This window comes from Echinops telfairi, unplaced genomic scaffold (genome assembly GCF_000313985.2).
Source record: "Echinops telfairi isolate 266 unplaced genomic scaffold, ASM31398v2 ScPeMD7_23;HRSCAF=83, whole genome shotgun sequence".
Classification (NCBI taxonomy): domain Eukaryota; kingdom Metazoa; phylum Chordata; class Mammalia; order Afrosoricida; family Tenrecidae; genus Echinops; species Echinops telfairi.
Window position 1 is genome coordinate 53,572,962 of NW_022103920.1, and position 18,992 is coordinate 53,591,953.

Consider the following 18,992-nt stretch of genomic DNA (forward strand, 5'->3'; position numbering starts at 1 on the left):
AACCAGTTCCTGAGCAGAGGTTTCATTCACTTCACTATGGGGTCAGTTTTTCATTTGGGTGGAATGGGAGCAGACCAAGCAATATAGTATTGTCCTACAATGACCCTCATTTCCTTGACACTGCCACCACCATAAGTTCAGTGACTTTAGATGGAAATTCATGACCAGAGGAATGAGAATATGTCTGTCTTTCCGAAGGTAACTTCACTTCTGTGGGCTAAACTAGGGAAGGGCAACCTGCCCTTGGAGGAAACACTTCATATTACTTCCCATAGACCCCTGATGGGAGAATTCCCTGTGTGATGTTGCTAGCCCTGCATTTTTGGCTGAATTTCTTTTCTGCCTTTGGTGATCCAGGCTCTTGCTATAGGTTAACCAGATTGTAGCTTTTGTCTTTGGAGATATACAACATTCTTCACAGGCCCCATCAGAAGGACCACACTATGTGAACTAGACTTTATACACCCATTGCAGTAAAGGAACTGAAGTACTCCGTGACTTGAAGCTGAAATGCTCATGTGTGAGGAGAAGCAGAGAATGGCTACCCCAAGGTCAGGGACTTTGAAGACATTGGACTTTGTTTAAATATCTACTGCTTTTGAGCTTGCCCAGTAATTGGCAATTTGAGACTATCATATACTTGCTATTTTCATATTTTTCTTTTGTGTGTAACATGTCTTAGTTCTGCAAGTAGTTCTGCTTTAGCAAGAATGTTGACTTATATCTAACCCTCATTGTTTTCTAAAGTGTTTTGCCACTTGTTTTTAAACATAATATGTGATCCTTCCATGAATTTTAGTCTAAAAAGCTTTCTTATATATGAATATTTCCCTTTTCTCACTAGCATTTTAAATCTGTACCATTGATTAGATTACTGATAAGTCCAATGTTTATTGGAATCACCAAATGTCCCATATTATTTCTCAAGAAGTAATATGTTGCCTCTGAAGTGGACCATATACACAATCTTCAGATATATGAATGATTTTGAACCTCACACTTAATCATAAACCCTAATGTGAGTGCAATTAGCTCTTACGATATGGCCAGGTTTGGTATTTACCCTCATGAAGTGATTACTGAGATATGCATGCAAGAGAAAAGTGTGGTAATGAAATCTGATGGTGTCTGGTTAGGAGAAAAAGTAGTGTCTAAAGTCTTGTAGGCTTGTCTTAAAAGAAGCAGCCATCTAATGAGGTGTCAGATAAGTCTGCAAGTAAGATGCTTACTAACCTATATAAGAAGAGGATTGTTAATAAAATATCCATGACCAGAAGAGGAGATTGTATTAGTACTTAAATTCTGAGTACTAGATTTACAGGCGCTTATAGATAACAATGAAAACTCAAAGTCCACATATGGGGTTAGCTTCTACTGAATTCCTTCTGACCATTAACCAGAGTGTGAACAGTTTTGCCCTCAAAGTGGATTACTACCACCCTCCCAACCAGTCCAGGGAAGCCCAGTCTCCTTTTAAGGCTTGCCTAAATGAGTCCTTAATGTACACTTCCATATTGGGGTAACATAGTTATGAGCCATACCTTGTCTTGGTTGGAAGGCACTAGACCAATCTTGTAAATTCTACTTACCATAATGTGTGTGTCCCAATCATGGTCATGTTTAGGGGCAGATTCCTTTGTCCTCCCATTTCTTACTTAAAGCTCTGATCTCTGTAAACTCTTGAGTGCCATCTATGACTTCGTGCTAATGGTTTCTCTCATCCAGATGATATGTCTTTTCCACTTACGATTTAATATAAGTTCCGAAATTATATCGGAGAGTTGAGATTTCCTTTGTACACTAAAACACCAGATATTGTGCAATAGCTTCACATCTGTGTAATCAAGTACATTAACATTTCTGTAGACAGTCTGACTGTTCCAAGCAAATATTTAATTATATATATTCCAAATTGTTCAGAGGAACAGGTAAGGGATGGAGGTGGTCACGAAGGAGTTGGGAGTGCCCGGAAGGCGGTGAGTGAAGGTGATGCTATTTTGAAATATGCTCACTTGACATCACGTTCTTTATATTGACACCTAGTCAGAGCTAGTAAACGTTTGTTCATTCCTTCTACAAAAAAAGGAACAATACTTGAAATTAGAAATAGAATATGTTCTTTCAGGCGGTAAATATTAAAATTAATTCTTGTAGTTCACATTTTTGGTACTTTTTACAAACGTAGTTTATGAAACCAAGTTGACCACACTATGATCTTCCTCTAGAACATGCCTACATCGACTCTGGTTTAAAATTTCATTTCCTGCCATAAACAGTCCCAAGCTTGCCATTTTAGGGGCTTCAAAGACCAAGCGCCCCAGGAGCACCTGATGGAGGAGACAGAGACCCAGGACGACAAAGTGCATCAGCACGGGGTCAACGCCAGCCTCAGAAGGTGAAGGAATCTGAGCGGTCGCCGTTTTCTTGGCAGGGCGCGAGCTGGCAATAGAACCCCCGTATCCGGCGTTGGTGTTAGATGGTGTTACTTTCCTGTTGCAAAAGCAGGGCCACCTCGTAGGGGCAGGAGCGGCGGGCAGCCGGAGGGCGGGCAAAGGCGCGCTCGTCTCGCAAAGGTCAGGCAATCAGCTCAGGCGTCGGCCGTGGGCTCTGGCCCCTGTCCCTCCCAGAGGGTAAGGCGGCCGCGGCCGGCGCGGAGCCCAGAGGCCCTCGGAGCCCCGGGCCCGGGCCGGGCGCCGCGCTGCCCCCGCCCGCCGGGACGCAGACCTGCTGCGCGGCAGGGGTCGGTACTGCTGGGTGCGGGCCCAGCGGGACCGCCGCCGACTCCGGGCCTAATGGCCCCTCCTTCGGGCGGGGGGCGGGGGCGGGATCCTCGCAGCTTTCGCCCAATCCCCTGCGAGTCCACGAGGACGGGCGTGACCCTTGCGGCTCCTCGTCCAATCGGCACTCGCCGGCGGCTGGGCCCCAGCGGGGCGGCGACCACCGGCGGGCCTGGCGGAGCCAGAGCTCCCTCCCGCCTGCGACGCTCTGCAGCCGCCGCGGAGTTCAGCCGAGTCGGACCGCGGAGGCCCGGAAACCGCGCGGCGCCGGCCCTTGGCCCTTGGCAGTGGTATGGTTGGGCCGTCGTCCGTCTTCCCCTTCGCGGGCATCGGAAAGGGACGCCTCTCGGGCTGCGGGGCCGAGCCGTCGCGGCTCTGGGTTGAAGCGCTCTCGGTGGAGGTGCTCTCCCTCGGCGGCGTCTAGAACGTGCTGGGCGGGTGGGTCCCTTGCGCTGAGGGAAGGAGGCTTGGCCCCGCTTTCCTCTGACTCCGAGCTGCGCCGCGACCCCTGCCTCCGGCTGCGCCCTCCCCAGGACCGGAGGGACCTTGCGTCCTGTGGACCGATCTCACGGGAAACCCAACCCAAACCCACTGCCATCGCGGTGGTTTTGAACCCCACGACTGGACCCTACCTCTTCAGGGTTTCGCGACTGCCAGTCTTTGGGGGAGCCCTGTAGCCTCCTCCTTCTCTGGAGTGACCGGTGGGTTTCGTGGGGCGCAGCTAACTCACAGCACCACCAGGGTTTCTGGTCTCGTGGAAGGGGAGAGCCCCTCTCGGAAACTTTCTATGGTCCCGCGGTAATGCGATTCAGCTCTGGACCTGAGGAAGCTGGCGTGTGTGCTTTCAGTGATTTGGAAAAGCTTGCGTCTTGGTGCCTGCTGTCTTAGACTTTTTGCCTTTCACATTCAGTCACCAACCCAACCCACCACCCCCGTATCAGTTTTTGTTAAGCTTGTTAATTCCTACAGTCACCAGCCTAGTTCCTACTCCCGTGACCCCAAAACAATTGTTGCATGAGGCTGTTCTAAATATGCATTTTAATGCACGGGTGTGTATGAATGTGTGTATGAATGTGTGCCTGTACTTGATCTTGATTCTGCGTCCACTTTCTGTGAGTTCTTATCTGAGTTCCTGTTTCATTGCTTCTAGGACATTCACTGAAATTTAACCTAGCGCCATGATAATTTCCTCCAGAATGTGTGTGTGTGTTGTGTTCATTTAACACCACCCCACTCCCGTCATCAAGTCAATTTTTTAAATACTTTTATTGGGAGCTCTTACAGATATCATGGCATTTCAAAGTTCCATCACCTCAAGCGGTAGTATTGTACAATTGATACCACAGTTTCAAACCACTTTCTTTCTTGATCTCCTTGATATCAACTCCCCTTTTTCCCCTCCCACCCCAACCCCCTACCCCCAAGAACCTTTATTTTTTTATTTTAATTTTTCCGTATCTCACACATCCAATATATCCATTCACATACCATTCTATTGTTCAATCACATCCAGTGGGTTTATGCAGTCTTCAATGCTGTCAGCTCCCTATTTCCCACCCCCCACCCTCTCTTCCCACACCCTTAGAGAAACGTTAATCCTGTTACTGTTTCTGAAGGGTTATCCATTTTGACTTTCAAGTGTCAAATGATCTTAAATATACAAATGAGCCTATGCCCTTTAATATTTTAATTGTGGTGAGGGAATACGCTCACATAGGTAGATAAGATAAAAGTAGCTAATGAATCCAGCCCGAACAGTACACGAGTTCTAAGGTGTCACCGAAGCAGGTACAGCAGGAATTACAGTTACCGGTTGCCACAGAGCCGAATCTGATTCATGGTGACCCAAGATGTGTGACAGTAGAGTTCTGCATTGGGTTTTCTTTTTGAAATTGCAAAGTCAACTTGCTTTATACATAGCTGCATTTCTCCACTTAATTAAAGAACTTCAGCATATTCTAGGGATTAGCACTCTCACTTCCCCCGTCCTGTTTACGGTTCTGATTTCTCCTCCATCTTCCAAATTTGAGACTGCCCTGTTTTGCTGCATTGGATGTGACTGAATAGGCTCAAAGCCAAAGAAAGATCATGGTCTTCCAAGTTCAGATACTAGGGCTTTGATTACTAGGGCTAATTATTAAACTTGAGTTTGAGTTTCTTCATAGAATGCCAATGGATGTTACATTTTAGAAGTAACATAAAAATTTAGAAGATAGTGTATGCTTTGTGTAACATCTAGTGTGGTACATGGCAGAAGGTAGGTACTTAATAAATGATGATGCAATTACACTGGTCTCACATACCACTTCTTCACTTCCAGGACTTGTCTGTACCTTTTTTTTTTTTTAGAGCACAACTTATATGTTTCAAATGGACAAAACATTAGTAGCATGTACAGTGTCTTAAGATAACTTGCCCTTGAATGGGAGCTTCCTGTCCAGTATATTCAGGTCTATAAGACGTTATCTAAAAAATGTACTACCGTGGAAAATGAAGACTGCTTAAATTGAATGGGGGAGGGGAGGGCCTGTGGTTTTCTTGGTGGTTAATTGCTGTAACACTGTCTTTCGGGCGGCTAAGGGAGTTTCATATTTTCTTTAGACATCGTTAGACGCCGGAGCTCTTGCAGGACAACTTTGATGCTGTAGGAATTCTGCCATTTTTCTAGCACTGATATAGCTCTTGGGTCCACCACTCCATTAGAACTATTAACTCCAGTCATATTAATTTTTGTTACAAATCTTACAAAGGGGGGTACTTCTGGGTATTTAGGTCCACATTCTATTGTAAGGCTATATATCCGGTTTTCGTAAATTGTTCTTGGAGACTCAATGATCATCCCTGTCCATCTTGTAAGTGTCATGTCTTCGTCATCTTCTAGACCCCAGCTAACTGTGCCATCTCCTACTCCTTTCTGGCCTTCTTCCAGTTCTTCCAACAGTCGGAAATTGCGAGGGGCTTTTGCTCCCGAGCCCGTGGGGGCTGCCGTCTTGCCTGTACCCTTATTTTTTAAGTCTCTGACAAGATTGTAACCACTCTAAGAATTGGGATCAATTGGATACACAGTTTAGTTTAGTGAATTAGACCTAGCATATATGACTGTTCATAAAGTTGAAGCTATGAATATGTTTCTTTTTTTACTTTAGATTTTCTATTGTGATTGTTACATCATGGAAAATCAAGTCGCTAAATCAACTGAAGAACGAACATTTCAGTACCAGGATACTCTTCCATCACTGCCTGTTCCCACACTTGAAGAATCATTGAAGAAATACCTTGACTCAGGTATGTTCGTAATCTTTTAGTATATACTAATATTATCAGCAGCTTAGATAACTGGAAAATTGCTAGTTTCTGAAGATCTAATTGTTTCTTCCATCTTCATGATAATTAAAATATTCTTTAAGTGCCCATTTTTTCTTTTTCGCTTATAATTTCCCCTGTAGTACATATGTTGTCCTCTCCAGATAAACTGATACTCTTTTGCTATTTCTTGGTTCTTTTTGTTATTGATATTATAAGTTAATTTCCTCAAAAATATGGCTGTCGCTCTGATCACACAACCCCTCTCAACCCCATTCAGCTTATATGCTACCCAATATACCCAGGCTTTACCTCTCAACTGCTCAATATAGTTGTGCAGTTACCATTTGGGATTAAATCAACATTCAAGATTTATGGACATTAAATTCTCATTCATAAGCCAACCATGCAGTGTACTTTGATTATAGTACCTTTTTTGTTTAGTTTCCTTTGTATCTAGAAATAACTTATTTCCAAAAATTTCAACATACTAACAGTCACTGGATATATTTAAAATACTTTAAATATTCTATCAATCTCACTCTCTTGGAGATATCCCTCCTGGAGCCGTCTACTTTTTGTTCCAATCATTGCTAGTTTTCTTGAGCCTGTTAGCATCTTAGAATTTCCCTTTGGTATCCTTCTGACACTTCAACTCTCTCTGTTTCTCAGATTCTGTGTCATTTTATTACTCAATTCACTTCCTTATTTTAGTGCAGCATGTTTTTAGTAGCTACTTGGGAGACAGGATGCCTAGAAGGGAAAATGTAAGGCTTAAAAAAAGTATTTATTTTATCTTCATACTTGTTTATTTGGTTAAGGATAGAATTCTAGTTGGAAATGATTTTTTTTAAAGAGTTCTGAAGAAAATTTTGTTTCCTTGAGAAGTCTGATGTTAATTTTTTAAAAAATTTAATATGTACTTTTCAAGTGTAAATTTTACAGTGTTTATTGTTTTGTAATATTTCAATTCACAAGCAATTGTAACTGTAATACAAAATTGATGGTTAATGAAATCTGTTGTGAGATCTAGATATATATATATATTTTTTAATTTTTTATTTATTTATTTATTTTTGAGATCTAGATATATTTTACAGATCATTTCATGATACCACATTCTTTAATGGTAGCTGCTATCAAATCTATTCTGAAAGAAATGTATTTTTTTATTAAATAATCATTTTATTAGGGGCTCATACAACTCATCACAATCTGTACATACGTCACTTGTGTCCAGCACATTAGTACATATGTTGACTTCATCATTCTCACAACACCCGCTTTCCACTTGAGCCCTTGGTGTCAACTCCTCATTTTCCCCTTCCCTCCCTGCTCCCCCCTCCCCCTAAACACTTGATAATTTATAAATTATTATTATTTTATCATATCTTACCCCATCCAACGTCTCCCTCACCCACTGGCACAGATAGGAACTGGAAATACAGTGAACCCAGGACAGATGAACCCCCAGGACCACTGGAGAGAGTGGCGATAGCGGGAGGGTAGAGGGAGCGTGAGGGAGAAAGGGGGAACAGAGGACAAGGTCTACACGTGGCTTCTTCCGGACAGTGATGTTAATTTTTTATCCTCTACATGTGGCCTGTGATCTTCACTCTCAGGATACATTTAGAAACCTCTTCATTTTCATTCCTAATATTCTTATTTTTTCAGTGATGTGCCTTCCTTCATTATTTGACAACTCACTGGATTCTTCCAGTTTAAAAAAATTATGTTTTTCATTTTTAGGGAATTCAAAAAATATTTCCCTTTTTTCTCTTTGTGATAATTTTCTCTTCCCAGTTGGTTTTGTTCTTATTCTGAAACTCTTTTTTACTTGGACCTAAGTAAAAAGAGTTTCAGAATAATTTTTTAATTAGTCCTCTGCTCCATTATGAATGCCTTTCCCTTTTTTGTTTATTTACTATTTGATTTCATCATCTCAAACTTTCTTTTTTTCTCTAACTCTCACATGTGAGACTTAGTCTTTGATCTTCAAAAGTAAATGCTTTAAGCCCACTTCACTTTTTTTTCAGACATTGGAATTATGTTTAATATGTTTAAATAAATTGAAATTGAAAATCAACATAATATAGGAAGAACAAATAGCTATAAACTTAGCAAATTATATTGATAAAGTACCAAATACAACTTAAATTATTGACAAATATAATAAAGAAAATTAATATGAAAGGTTTGGGTCAAATATTTAAGCTGTGGTAATGAGAAAATTAATAAACCAGAAGATAAAGCTCCCCAAAACACAATACAGAGGGATAAGAAAAAAAGAGAAAAAGAAATGGTTTAGATAGATTAACATCTAGAATGAAAAGTAACAAAACACATCTAAACAAATCACTAACATTAAATAACATAAAAAATAAGACAATCATTTTAAAATTATAATTTATAAATTCCTAAAATTGAAAAAAAAATCAAACAAAAACTTTGAATCTAGAATTTCATCCAATGATAAATGAATAAAGAGAAAGGTCCACGCAGAAATAATTGGCAAATTACCACATCAAAGGAAAGAAAACAAGCAAACTTAAGAGCAGTGAGGAAGAAAAGATCCAACCTAAAATGTCACAGCAAAATATCGATGGTCTTTGTAGCCAAAAGCCAAGCCAAACAAACCACTGTCAGGTTGATTCTGACTCATAGTGATCCTGTCTGACAGAAAATAACTATTGCTTAAGGATTCTGAGGATATAAATCTTTATGGGAGCAGACAGCCTTATTTTCCACCTTTGGAGTCACAGGTAGGTTTGAAACACAGATTTTGGGGGTAGTAGACTGCTGCTTAAGCAGAATGCCACGAGGGCGCCTTATGGTCTGAACAGATGCCAGAAAACAGAAAAATAAAGTTTAACAATGCTGGCAGAAAATGATCACAAAACTAAAATTGTATGCATAATTAAAATATCTTTAATCGATAAAGATAAATATACTTTAAAAAGTAAAAATACTGATTTGATTATCAACAAAAATATTGACGGAGTACATGACAAGAAGAAAGAAGTTTTTCTGTGTGAGGTTCCAAGAACAAAATGAAAGAACAAGGAACTTAAACTTGTGGAAACATTAAATCAAACTAAATAATGAGCTAAAGGGAATAACTCACCCTTGACAGTGTAGATGTTAAAACTACTTAGGTGTCTTAAAAGTCTAATTCCAAACGTGTTAATTGAATTAGAGATCAAAACATATCTTATTTGAAAAATTTAGTTGATTGTAAGATAATCTTTAAAAAAAAATCATTTTATTGGGGCCTCATACAACTCTTATCACAATCCATAGATACATCCATTGTGTCAAGCACATTTGTACGTTTGTTGCCCTCATCATTCTCAAAACATTTGCTTTCTATGTGAGCCCTTGGTATAAACTTCACATTTTTCCCCTTTCCTCCCCGTTCCCCCCTCCCTCATGAACCCTTGACAATTTATAAATTATTATTATTTTGTCATATCTTACACTATTCGATGTCTCCTTCACCCACTTTTCTGTTGTCTGTCCCCCAGGGAGGGGATTATATGTATATCCTTGTAATCCATTCCCCCTTTCTACTCCACCTTCCCTCCATCCTTCTGGTATCACCACTCTCACCACTGGTCCTGAAGGGATCATCTGTCCTGGATTCCCTGTGTTTCCAGTTCCTGGCTGTACCAATGTACATCCTCTGGTCTAGTCAGATTTGTAATGTATAATTGGGGTCATGATAATGTGCGGGAGGAAGAATTTAAGAACTAGAGGAAAGTTGTATGTTTCGTGGTTGCTACACTGCACCCTGACTGGCTCATCTCCCCTTGACCCTTCTGTAAGGGGATATCCAGTTGCCTACAGATGGGCTTTGGGTCCCCACTCCGCACTCCCCCTCATTCACAATGATAACATTTTTTGTTCTTTGATGCCTGATACCTAATCCCTTTGACACCTTGTGATCACACAGGCTGGTGTGCTTCTTCCATGTTGCTCTGCGAGATGGCCCTCTTGTTTACCTTCAAGCCTTTAAGACCCCAGATGCTACATCTTTTGATAGCCAGGCACCATCAGCTTTCTTCACTACATTTGCTTATGCACCCATTTGTCTTCAGCGATAGTGTAGGGAAGGTGAGAATCATGGAATGCCAGTGCTTGCATTGAGGGAGTACTTGAGTGGCGGCTCAATGTCCATCTGCTACCTTAATAATAAACCTATACATATATGCTCATAGATATGTTTCCCCATCAGATATAAATATATTTACATATGTACATGCCTGTATTTAGACCGCTATATGCCCTTTGCCTCCTAGTTCTTTTCTCTATTTCCTTTTACTTTCCTCTGTCCCACTATCTATAATGCTCAGCCTTCATTTGGGTTTCAGTAATTCCTCTCGGTTACATTGCCCTGGATCAAGCCCTACCAGGCCTCTTACACCCTCCTTGCCACTGATTTTGGATCACTTGTTGTTCCCTTGTCCCTGGGTTTGTTAACACCACTTCCTTTCCTTTACCTCCCCCTCTTCCATGTCCCCTTGGAACCATCGGTCTGTTGTTTTCTCCTCCAGATTGTTCATCCAGCCTGTCTTATCTAGATAGACCTGAAGAGATAATGTGCACTGAAACAAGACAGAGCAAAACAAAGCAACAAAAGAAAGCAAAACAACAAAAAACCAGTGACAAAAAAAAAGGAAAGAAAAGCCTGTAAATAGGTTAAGGTCTGTTTGTTGACATTTAGGAGTATTTTCCGGTGGTCGAGTGTGATGGGGTGCCATGCCCTGACCCCAAAGTCTATTTTTTGTACTCCCTCGGGACTTCCTTGCTCTGCTCCCCTTGCTGTTCTATTGTATGCCCTTAGTGTTTTGCCTCAGTGTGGTGGGGTCAGATCGGGCACAATACCTACACTGTGTCTCCAGTGTTGTCCCCTGTAGGGCTATGTATGGGTCAGTGAGGGACGTTGTGTCTCATAGTGGGGTCGGCCTTATGGTCCTCACTGTGCATTGGCTATTCTGAGTGAGGAAATCATCCTCAAGGTTTGGTGGGCCAGGATGTGCTCCACTCTCTCTTTGTCCCCTTTCATTTGCTCCTGTGTGCTCTGATCAGACATGTCCCTCTCCCTGAGCTGTAGCTTCAGTGCTGTCCTCTGAAGTGAATTATTTGGGGGTACGACTCTCCATGTAGTTGGGATTGGGGCTGGACCCTCAGACCTCTCTACTGGTTCCCTGCTTCATGCATTCACATCTTGGAGCACCGGGTTGAAGTCTGGTCCCTCTTTCGCTGTGGAGATTTAAACAATACCCTCCCCTTGGGTGGGTTGGGGCCCTGTTCCCCGGCTACCCATTTCTTTTCTTTTTTCCCTTTTTTTCCCCCCTCCTTTTTAGTTAGCTACCATATGTATCCTTGGATTTGGTCTGGCCCCTGCCATACTACCTGGACCTCACCCCAGTAATGTTTGTATATAGTAGCTTTTTCCCTCTGCCCCTTTAGCATTTTTTTTTAATAAGCTTACCTTAGCAGACTTATGTTGTATTTGTCTTTTTGTGCTTGGCTTACTTCGCTTAACATAATTTCCTCTAGTTCTTCCCATGCGGCAATGTGCTTCATGCATTCATCACTGCTTTTTAGTGGTGCATAGTATGTATGTACCACAGTTTTTTAATCTATTTGTCTGTTGATGAAACTTTGGGTTGTTTCCAACTGCTTGCAATTGTAAACTGTGCCATGATGAACATTGGAGCACAGATGTCTGGCCGTGGTTTGTTTCTTGCCTCTTCTGGGTATATGCCCAGTAGGGTGATTGCTGGATCGTATGGTAGCTCAATTTCCATCTGTTTTAGATATTGCCAAATTGCTGTCTATAGTGGCTCTACATAACTACAGGTCCACCAGCAGGTGGACGAGAGTTCCTATCTCACCACAGCCCCTCCAACACTTGTTGCTTTCTGATTTTTTTGAATTGGGCTGTCTTTGAAGGTGTTAGGTGATATCTCATTGTTGTTTTAATTTGCATTTCTCTTAGGGCTAATGATCTGGAACATTTTCTCATATGTTTATTGGCCATTTGGATTTCTGCCCTTGTGAAACTTCTGTTCAGGTCCTTTGCCCACCTCCTTAGTGGGCAGGTAGTTTTTTTCTTATTGTAAGCTTGCAAAGTATTATAGACTTTAGTAATAAGGCCTTTCTTTGTCTGATGTATCATTGCTAAAGATGTTTTCCCAGTCTGTCGGCTCTCTTATTACTCTCTTGGTGAACTGTTTCGATGTACACAGGTGTTTTATCTTCAGTATATCCCACTAGTCCATTTGTGACTCCTCTGTATTTGTATCCTTCCCTATTTCTGATAGCCTATGTATTCCTTACACCGAAGTTCTCAGGTTGGTCCTAATTCCCTCATTGATGGCCGTAATAGTTTCGGGTTTTCCTTGAGGTCTGTGATCCACCTTGAGTTTATTCTTGTGAATCGAGTGAGATAAGGATCTTCATTTTTCTGCAAGTAAATATCTATTTTTTCCAGCACCACTTGTTGAATAAGGCATCTGCTTCCCATTTGATATTTTTTGCACCCTTATCAAAGATCAGTTGTCTGTATGCTGATGATTTTATTTCTGGGTTTTCAGTTCTTTTCCATTGGTCTGAGTATCTGTCATTAAACCAATACCATGCAGTTTTGACAACTGTGGCTGTATTGTATGTGCTAACGTCAGGTAAAGCAAGCCCTCCCACTGTGTCCTTCTTCTTTGCGGGAGTCCTCTGCTAATTCGGGGCTTCTTCCCTCTCCATATGAAGTTGATAATCAGTTTTTCCATTTCTTTGAAGAAAGATGAGGTTAATTGTATCGGGATTGCTTTAAACTTATATAGTGCCTTTGACAGAACTGACATCTTGACTATATTGAGCCTTCCAATCCATGAGCATGGGATATTCTTCCATTCATTTAGGTCACTCTTGGTTTCTTGTAATAGTGTTCTGTAGTTTTCCTCATATAGATCTTTTGTTCTTTAAGTCAGGTATATCCCTAGATATTTCAATTTGTGCTTGGCTGTTGTGACCACTTCACTTTTTTAAAGCTTTCCAGATAAGATTTTTTTTCCTTGGAGACCCTATATTCCTTGGAAACCCTATTTTAAAGAGACAAAAATGAAACGATAAGGATACTAATGTCTCTTTATTTTCTTGGATGAATTTCTAATTTACTTTAATTCATAATTTAATGCTCAGAACACTTGGTTTCCACTGGCATAACTGCCCTCTATACTCCTTTAATTTTTCAGCAGAAAGCCATCTCTGGCCATGAGATGGCTTAAACTGCTTTGAGTAGGCTTTTACGCAGCTCTGTACTGAGTATCAGTGGCAATATACCTTTAACTCCTTCTCTTACTCAACGCTGTCGTTGCTAGACACCCCTCCCCCCAAAACAAACAAACAAACAAAAATTCACTGCTTTTGGATGGATTCTGACTGATAGTCACTCAATATAGGATTTCCAAGGCTAGTAAATCTCTATAGAAGCAGACGACTGCATCTGTACTTGAACCATCGACCTGTGATTAGCAGTTCAATAATTCTACATGGCAGTGCCACCAAGGTTGCTGTTGTTGTTAGGTGCTATTAACTTAGACAAATCATAGCAACGGAAGGAAGCTCTGCCTGGTCCTGAGCCATTCGTTATGCTTGAGCCTATTCTTGCATCAGCTTTGTTGTCTTTGATGGTCTTGTTTGCTGACTCTTACCAAGCATAATTTCTTTTTCCAGGGACTGGTCCCTCCTGATAACACGTTCAAAGTACTTGTATTCAGACCATCCTACTTCCAAAACAGACTTGTTAGTTTTTTGGTAGTCCATGGTATTTACAATCTTCTTCATATGCATGTCTTCATCTTCTTCATTGTCCATAGTGTGCCTTCATATGAGGCAATTGAAAACACCGAGGGAAAAAAACAGAGAAGAAAACACTGACACCTAGGTCAGGCAAACTTCAGTCTTCAAAGGGACAGCATCGCTTATTGGCACTTTAAAGAGGTCTTTTGCACCAGTCTTTCTCAATGCAATATCACACTTGATTTCTTAACTACTGCTTCTATGGTTGTTGATTTTGTATCTAAGTAAAATGAAATCCTTGAAAAATTTGGCCTTTTATCCATTTATTATAATGCTGCTTATTGATTCAGTTTTGAGGATTTTTGTTTGCTTTATGCTGAGGTGTAACCTGTACTGAAGGCGATAGTCTTTGCTGTTCATCAGTAAATGCTGTAAGACCTCTTTGCTTTCAACGACAGAAGTTGTTTTAGCTACATATTGCAGGTTGCTTATGAGTCTTCGTTTCATCCCAACTCCATGCTCTTTTCAGAGTCCTGCTGCTTGGATTATTTGCTCAGTATAAAAATCGAACAAGTGGGGTGAGTCAGTCTGGGTAGACTAGAGTAACAAAATTCATAGACACTCATTTTATAAGAGAGAGTTTTATATAATGGGTAAATGTACATTAAGAAAGCATCCCAACCCAGTGTTGTCCAGGCCCCTAAGTCCAACATTAGCCCACGTGTCCAACACCAATCTACAAAGTCCTCCTCTGTCTCACAAAACACACGCAATGATGTCGAATGCAGGAGGAAAGTCAAGTCAGTAAGCGTGCAAGTAGTTCAGTGCTGGCAGGGGTCTCCACGTGGCTTCTCCAGCTCCCAAGGCTGCATCAGGGCAGGTCCATGTGGCTTGTCCTCAGGGATGTCTCACAGGAAGTAAGCCTTGCCAGTTGAGGCAGAGAACTAGCTAAGGCAGCCGCACACTGGTCCGAGCATCAGAGAGCAAGAGACAAGAAAGGCGAGGCTTGCCAAGCCATTTCTCTCTCCACCCTTCAATTAAGCCCACATGTGTTCATTGGCCAGGTTGGCACAATAAACCTTACCTATCACATATGGTGAAGGCTTCAACCCTGATAGCGCATATACTCCAATATAAGCTGACCTGAATATCAGCCGAGGCACCTAACTTTACCACAAAACTGCATTAAAAATGTGCTGGATAACTCGGCTTATACATGAGTATATATGGTACCTTTGCTGGTTTTAAACTATGCAGAATTACTTTGTGTTATTTGAATAGCCACCCTTTGGTGTAAGTACAAATTTTACATGCGCACAATTAAGTGGTACTTGCGTGACTCAAGAGGAGCCCTGGACATTCAATGGTTAAGCTCCCAACTGTTAGCTAAAAGGTTGGTGGTTCAAACCCACCCACCCACCACTACACAGGGAAAGATATGGCATTTAACGTAAAGATACGACATATAACCGTAGAAACTTTATAGGCTACTTCTACGCTCTTCTATGAATTGCAATCAACTAGGCATCTAGCATTGTGTGTTTATTGCCTTATTTGTATGTGTGGATAAACAGAATTTGTTTACCCATGTAAATAATTGCAAAATTATAGTCCCTGTAATTGTAACTGATCTAGAATGACTTTAAAATAATTTTTGAGAAAATGGTTATCAGATTATACAGTATCCACTATATCACTTTTTACAGTATTTTGAATTGTTGCTTTTAAGTCATATTCATATTATAAGCTCTGTTATAACTTACTAGATTGCTTTGATATTTATTACCATATTTTAATTATTTGTCAGTGAACACTATACATAATAATTGAAATGTGTTGGTAGTACTTAATGTCAAAATAACTTAATGTGTATTTTTTTCATAGTAAAACCATTTGCAAATGAAGAAGAATATAGGAAAACTGAAGAAATAGTTAAAAATTTTCAAAATGGGATTGGAGAAAAATTACAGCAGAAATTACTTCAAAGGGCAAAAGAAAAAAGAAATTGGGTACTTATGTTTTTGTATTTATAATTGAAAAATTAATATATCATGCATTTTGAAGTCATTTTATAGAAACTCTTGCAATTATTACTATTACCATCCAAAAGAATGAACAAATCATTTAATTCAAGAGTTTTGCGTGTTATTGCATGGCCCACTAGCTTATCAAATGGAGAACTTGTTAAAATGCACATTTTTAGGGTGAGTGAGTCTGACGCAGTAGTATGGAATTGGGGCTCAGAAATCCCCTATCCGTCACCTCCCTCTTTATTTTTAAAAAAACTGTAATAGTTGTTATTCATCATCTTTCAGTATCTGCACTTCCTTCCTATGTCACCTCACGTTATGAGACTGTATCTGCTATTATCTTGGAAGTTGGCATCCTCTCCTGCAGCCCAAAAGTATGCATGTTAATAACACCCCCTGATTCTGGTGCAGGTGATAAGTACTCTGTGCTTGAGAAAACATTCTTGTCTAGATTACTATAGCAAATTTTTGTCTAGATTATTGGTAAATTAAGAAGAATATAGGAAAACGGAAGAAATAGTTAAAAAAAATTTCAAAATGGGATCAGAGAAAAATTGCAGCAGAAATTACTCAAAAGGATAAAAGCATAAAGAAATTGGGTACTTAAGTTTTTAAAATTTATAATTGAAAAGATGAAAGTACTCAAAACACAAAAGGAGCTATATGACATAGGTGATGTAGTAGAGAGGAGTGAAAAGTCATTACAAATGGGACAGAGAAGGGTTTTCAGTGTTGTTTCCATAGACAGACCTAGGGAGAAACTGCTACAAAAGTAAGGTCTCGGTGCTTTTCCACAGGGAATCTTCATTGGCTTCTTCAGCTCAGCTACTACTTTACTCGTCTAGTTTGAGAAAAACTCAGATGAAACCAGATGAATTTTTATAATTAAAAACGTTGCTTCTGTCAGGAAATGATTGTAACTACCTTTTAGAACTCAAACGCTGATCTTTTATGAGCTGCTGGTCTGTGAAGAAGAGACCACTCACTCTAAGCTCCCAAGCCCTTTATTTGCAGTGCTGAGATTTGGGTGGTTCCGTTGAAGAAGGTGAGGGTAAAAAAGTTGTTCAGTTTGTACTCTTGTTACGTATCTTTTTCTGAATGACTAATTTTAGCTCATAAAATCAATTTATTTAAAAATAATCTTAAATAACTTCATAAGATCTGCTTATGTCTGCATTAAAATCAACAGTTAGATAGCATAGAAGTGGGACTGCCCACATACGAGAGGTTATTGAACACATGGAAATTTGTGTTTGAAAAATCTATATTAATCCTCATGAATTTTAGAAATATTCCTGATTTAGTATGTCAGGTTTTTTTGAAAGGGGAAATGTAAATGCCTTTGTCATTGTTATCATTAGATGAGCGTTTATGGACTATCTCTTTCCCCTGGGTTCTTTAAGCAAACACTCAGGTACATTGTTGGGTCTTGTGGCTTCCATATGATAAGATACTGTACACAAGGTTCCTTTTCAGGGCTTTCGCTTATAGTATGCTAAACAGAATAATAATAATGAAGCTCTTATAGTCTTAAAAGGAAGGAGTTAATATCATAGCATTTTTCAAAATCTGTGATGATTTAAAAATAAGGAAATGTGTTTTTAAGTGTTGAGGAGTAACGAACAGAGATGGCGTTTTGTTTCGGTCAGTAGTTATGCATTCAACTATTCTGAAGAACATTAGGCTGATGGTCTTAATTCTTTTAGCTGGAAGAGTGGTGGCTGAATGTTGCTTACCTGGATGTTCGCATACCATCACAACTGAATGTCAACTTTGCTGGTCCTGCGGCCCACAACGAACATTACTGGCCTCCCAAAAAGGGCACTAATTTAGAAAGAGGAAGTATAAACCTTTGGCATAACTTGAACTATTGGCAACTATTAAGAAAGTAAGGACATTTATGATAATTCAGTACTAGATTTACCCCAAATCTCAGATGGCACAATGTTGAATTTACTTATCTAGGGACGAATGCTATAGTTGTGACTGTTTGGTTTTTAAGTTTTTGGGTTTTTCATAATCATTTTATTGGGGGCTCGTACAACTCTTCACAATCCATCCATCCATCCATTGTGTCCAGCACATTTGTTGCCATCTTCATTCTCAAAACATTTGCTTTTTACTTGAGGGTTTTTAAGTTTTATGATAACTTCTTGATAAAAATATGTTTCTGTTTTAATAGAGAAAAACTGCCTGTTCATAAAGTTGGAAATACTCCTCTAGATATGAATCAATTCCGAATGCTGTTTTCTACCTGCAAGGTCCCAGGAATTACTAGAGATTCCATTGTTAATTATTTTAATACTGGTAAGTTTAAATTATGGGTACTTGTATTCATGAAAGCATTAAGATTTGTAGTTTCTACTTTGATACTATGAAACATTATTGTGAGCAAGATGTCTTTCTAGCTTTATAACTATCTTTGCTGGCTTTGGATGTAATGTAAGGGAATGGGTATTCTAAGCTGAACCTTACTAACATGGTTGAACACAGACCTGATGCTTATTTTATACCTTTGAGAGTTTAAAATTTTACTGAAAAGTAGAATTATGAATCAGTATTAATAAAATCCTGATGTAAAGAATCTGTATGCTTTCCCTCCTATCCTTATCCCTTATCTGAATTCTCATTCTGAGCATTTGATAATAGTGCCTCATTTAGTTCAGTGAACAGCCTTTCTTTTCTTCTTTACGTAAGGTTGGGCCTTTCCATCTTCTTGGAGGCCCCTAACGCAGATTCAGCCATCAGACTTCTGTTTCCAGTTATTCCAAAAATTTTTATTTAAACATTTTAATTTTAAAAATATAGTTATGAATGAATATTTTGTTATATAAAATTTTCTCTTAATGCAAAAGTTTTATACCCAGTTGTGCTTGTAGAATATGGGAAAATAAAGCAAAAGTTTTATACCCAGTTGTGCTTGTAGAATATGGGAAAGTAAAGCAAAAGTTTTATACCCAGTTGTGCTTGTAGAATATGGGAAATTTGTTATTTAAAATTTTCTCTTAAAGCAAAAGTTTTATACCCAGTTGTGCTTGTAGAATTTGGGAAATGAAGAACAAATATCAACACACCTGGT

At 39.8% G+C, this 18,992-nt stretch overlaps 2 protein-coding genes across 3 annotated transcripts in view; one reads left to right on the top strand and one right to left on the bottom strand.

The window, feature by feature from the left end:
• The first annotated feature begins 3,014 nt into the window (after positions 1–3,014).
• The window catches only part of CROT (carnitine O-octanoyltransferase), a 37,026-nt gene continuing 21,048 nt past the window's right edge, over positions 3,015–18,992 (top strand). The window contains exons 1-5 of one of the 2 annotated variants that reach the window (XM_004702639.2): positions 3,015–3,067; positions 5,924–6,062; positions 15,768–15,892; positions 17,620–17,801; positions 18,096–18,220. In XM_004702639.2, the coding sequence (XP_004702696.1) occupies positions 5,948–6,062; positions 15,768–15,892; positions 17,620–17,801; positions 18,096–18,220 (547 nt within the window). In that variant the 5' untranslated portion in view covers positions 3,015–3,067; positions 5,924–5,947. Of the gene's footprint in view, positions 3,068–5,923; positions 6,063–15,767; positions 15,893–17,619; positions 17,802–18,095; positions 18,221–18,992 lie in introns of those variants that run through there. The other variant, XM_045288643.1, reaches the window with a different exon arrangement.
• LOC101644985 (ubiquitin-conjugating enzyme E2 variant 1-like) lies at positions 5,353–5,758 on the bottom strand. Its single transcript, XM_045288644.1, has one exon. The coding sequence runs from the start codon at positions 5,638–5,640 to the stop codon at positions 5,353–5,355; it is 288 nt and encodes a 95-aa protein (XP_045144579.1). The 5' UTR covers positions 5,641–5,758.

Bases quoted from the DNA above. Each gene is read 5' to 3' on its own strand.
- LOC101644985 (XM_045288644.1), bottom strand. From the start codon at position 5,640: ATGACACTTACAAGATGGACAGGGATGATCATTGAGTCTCCAAGAACA.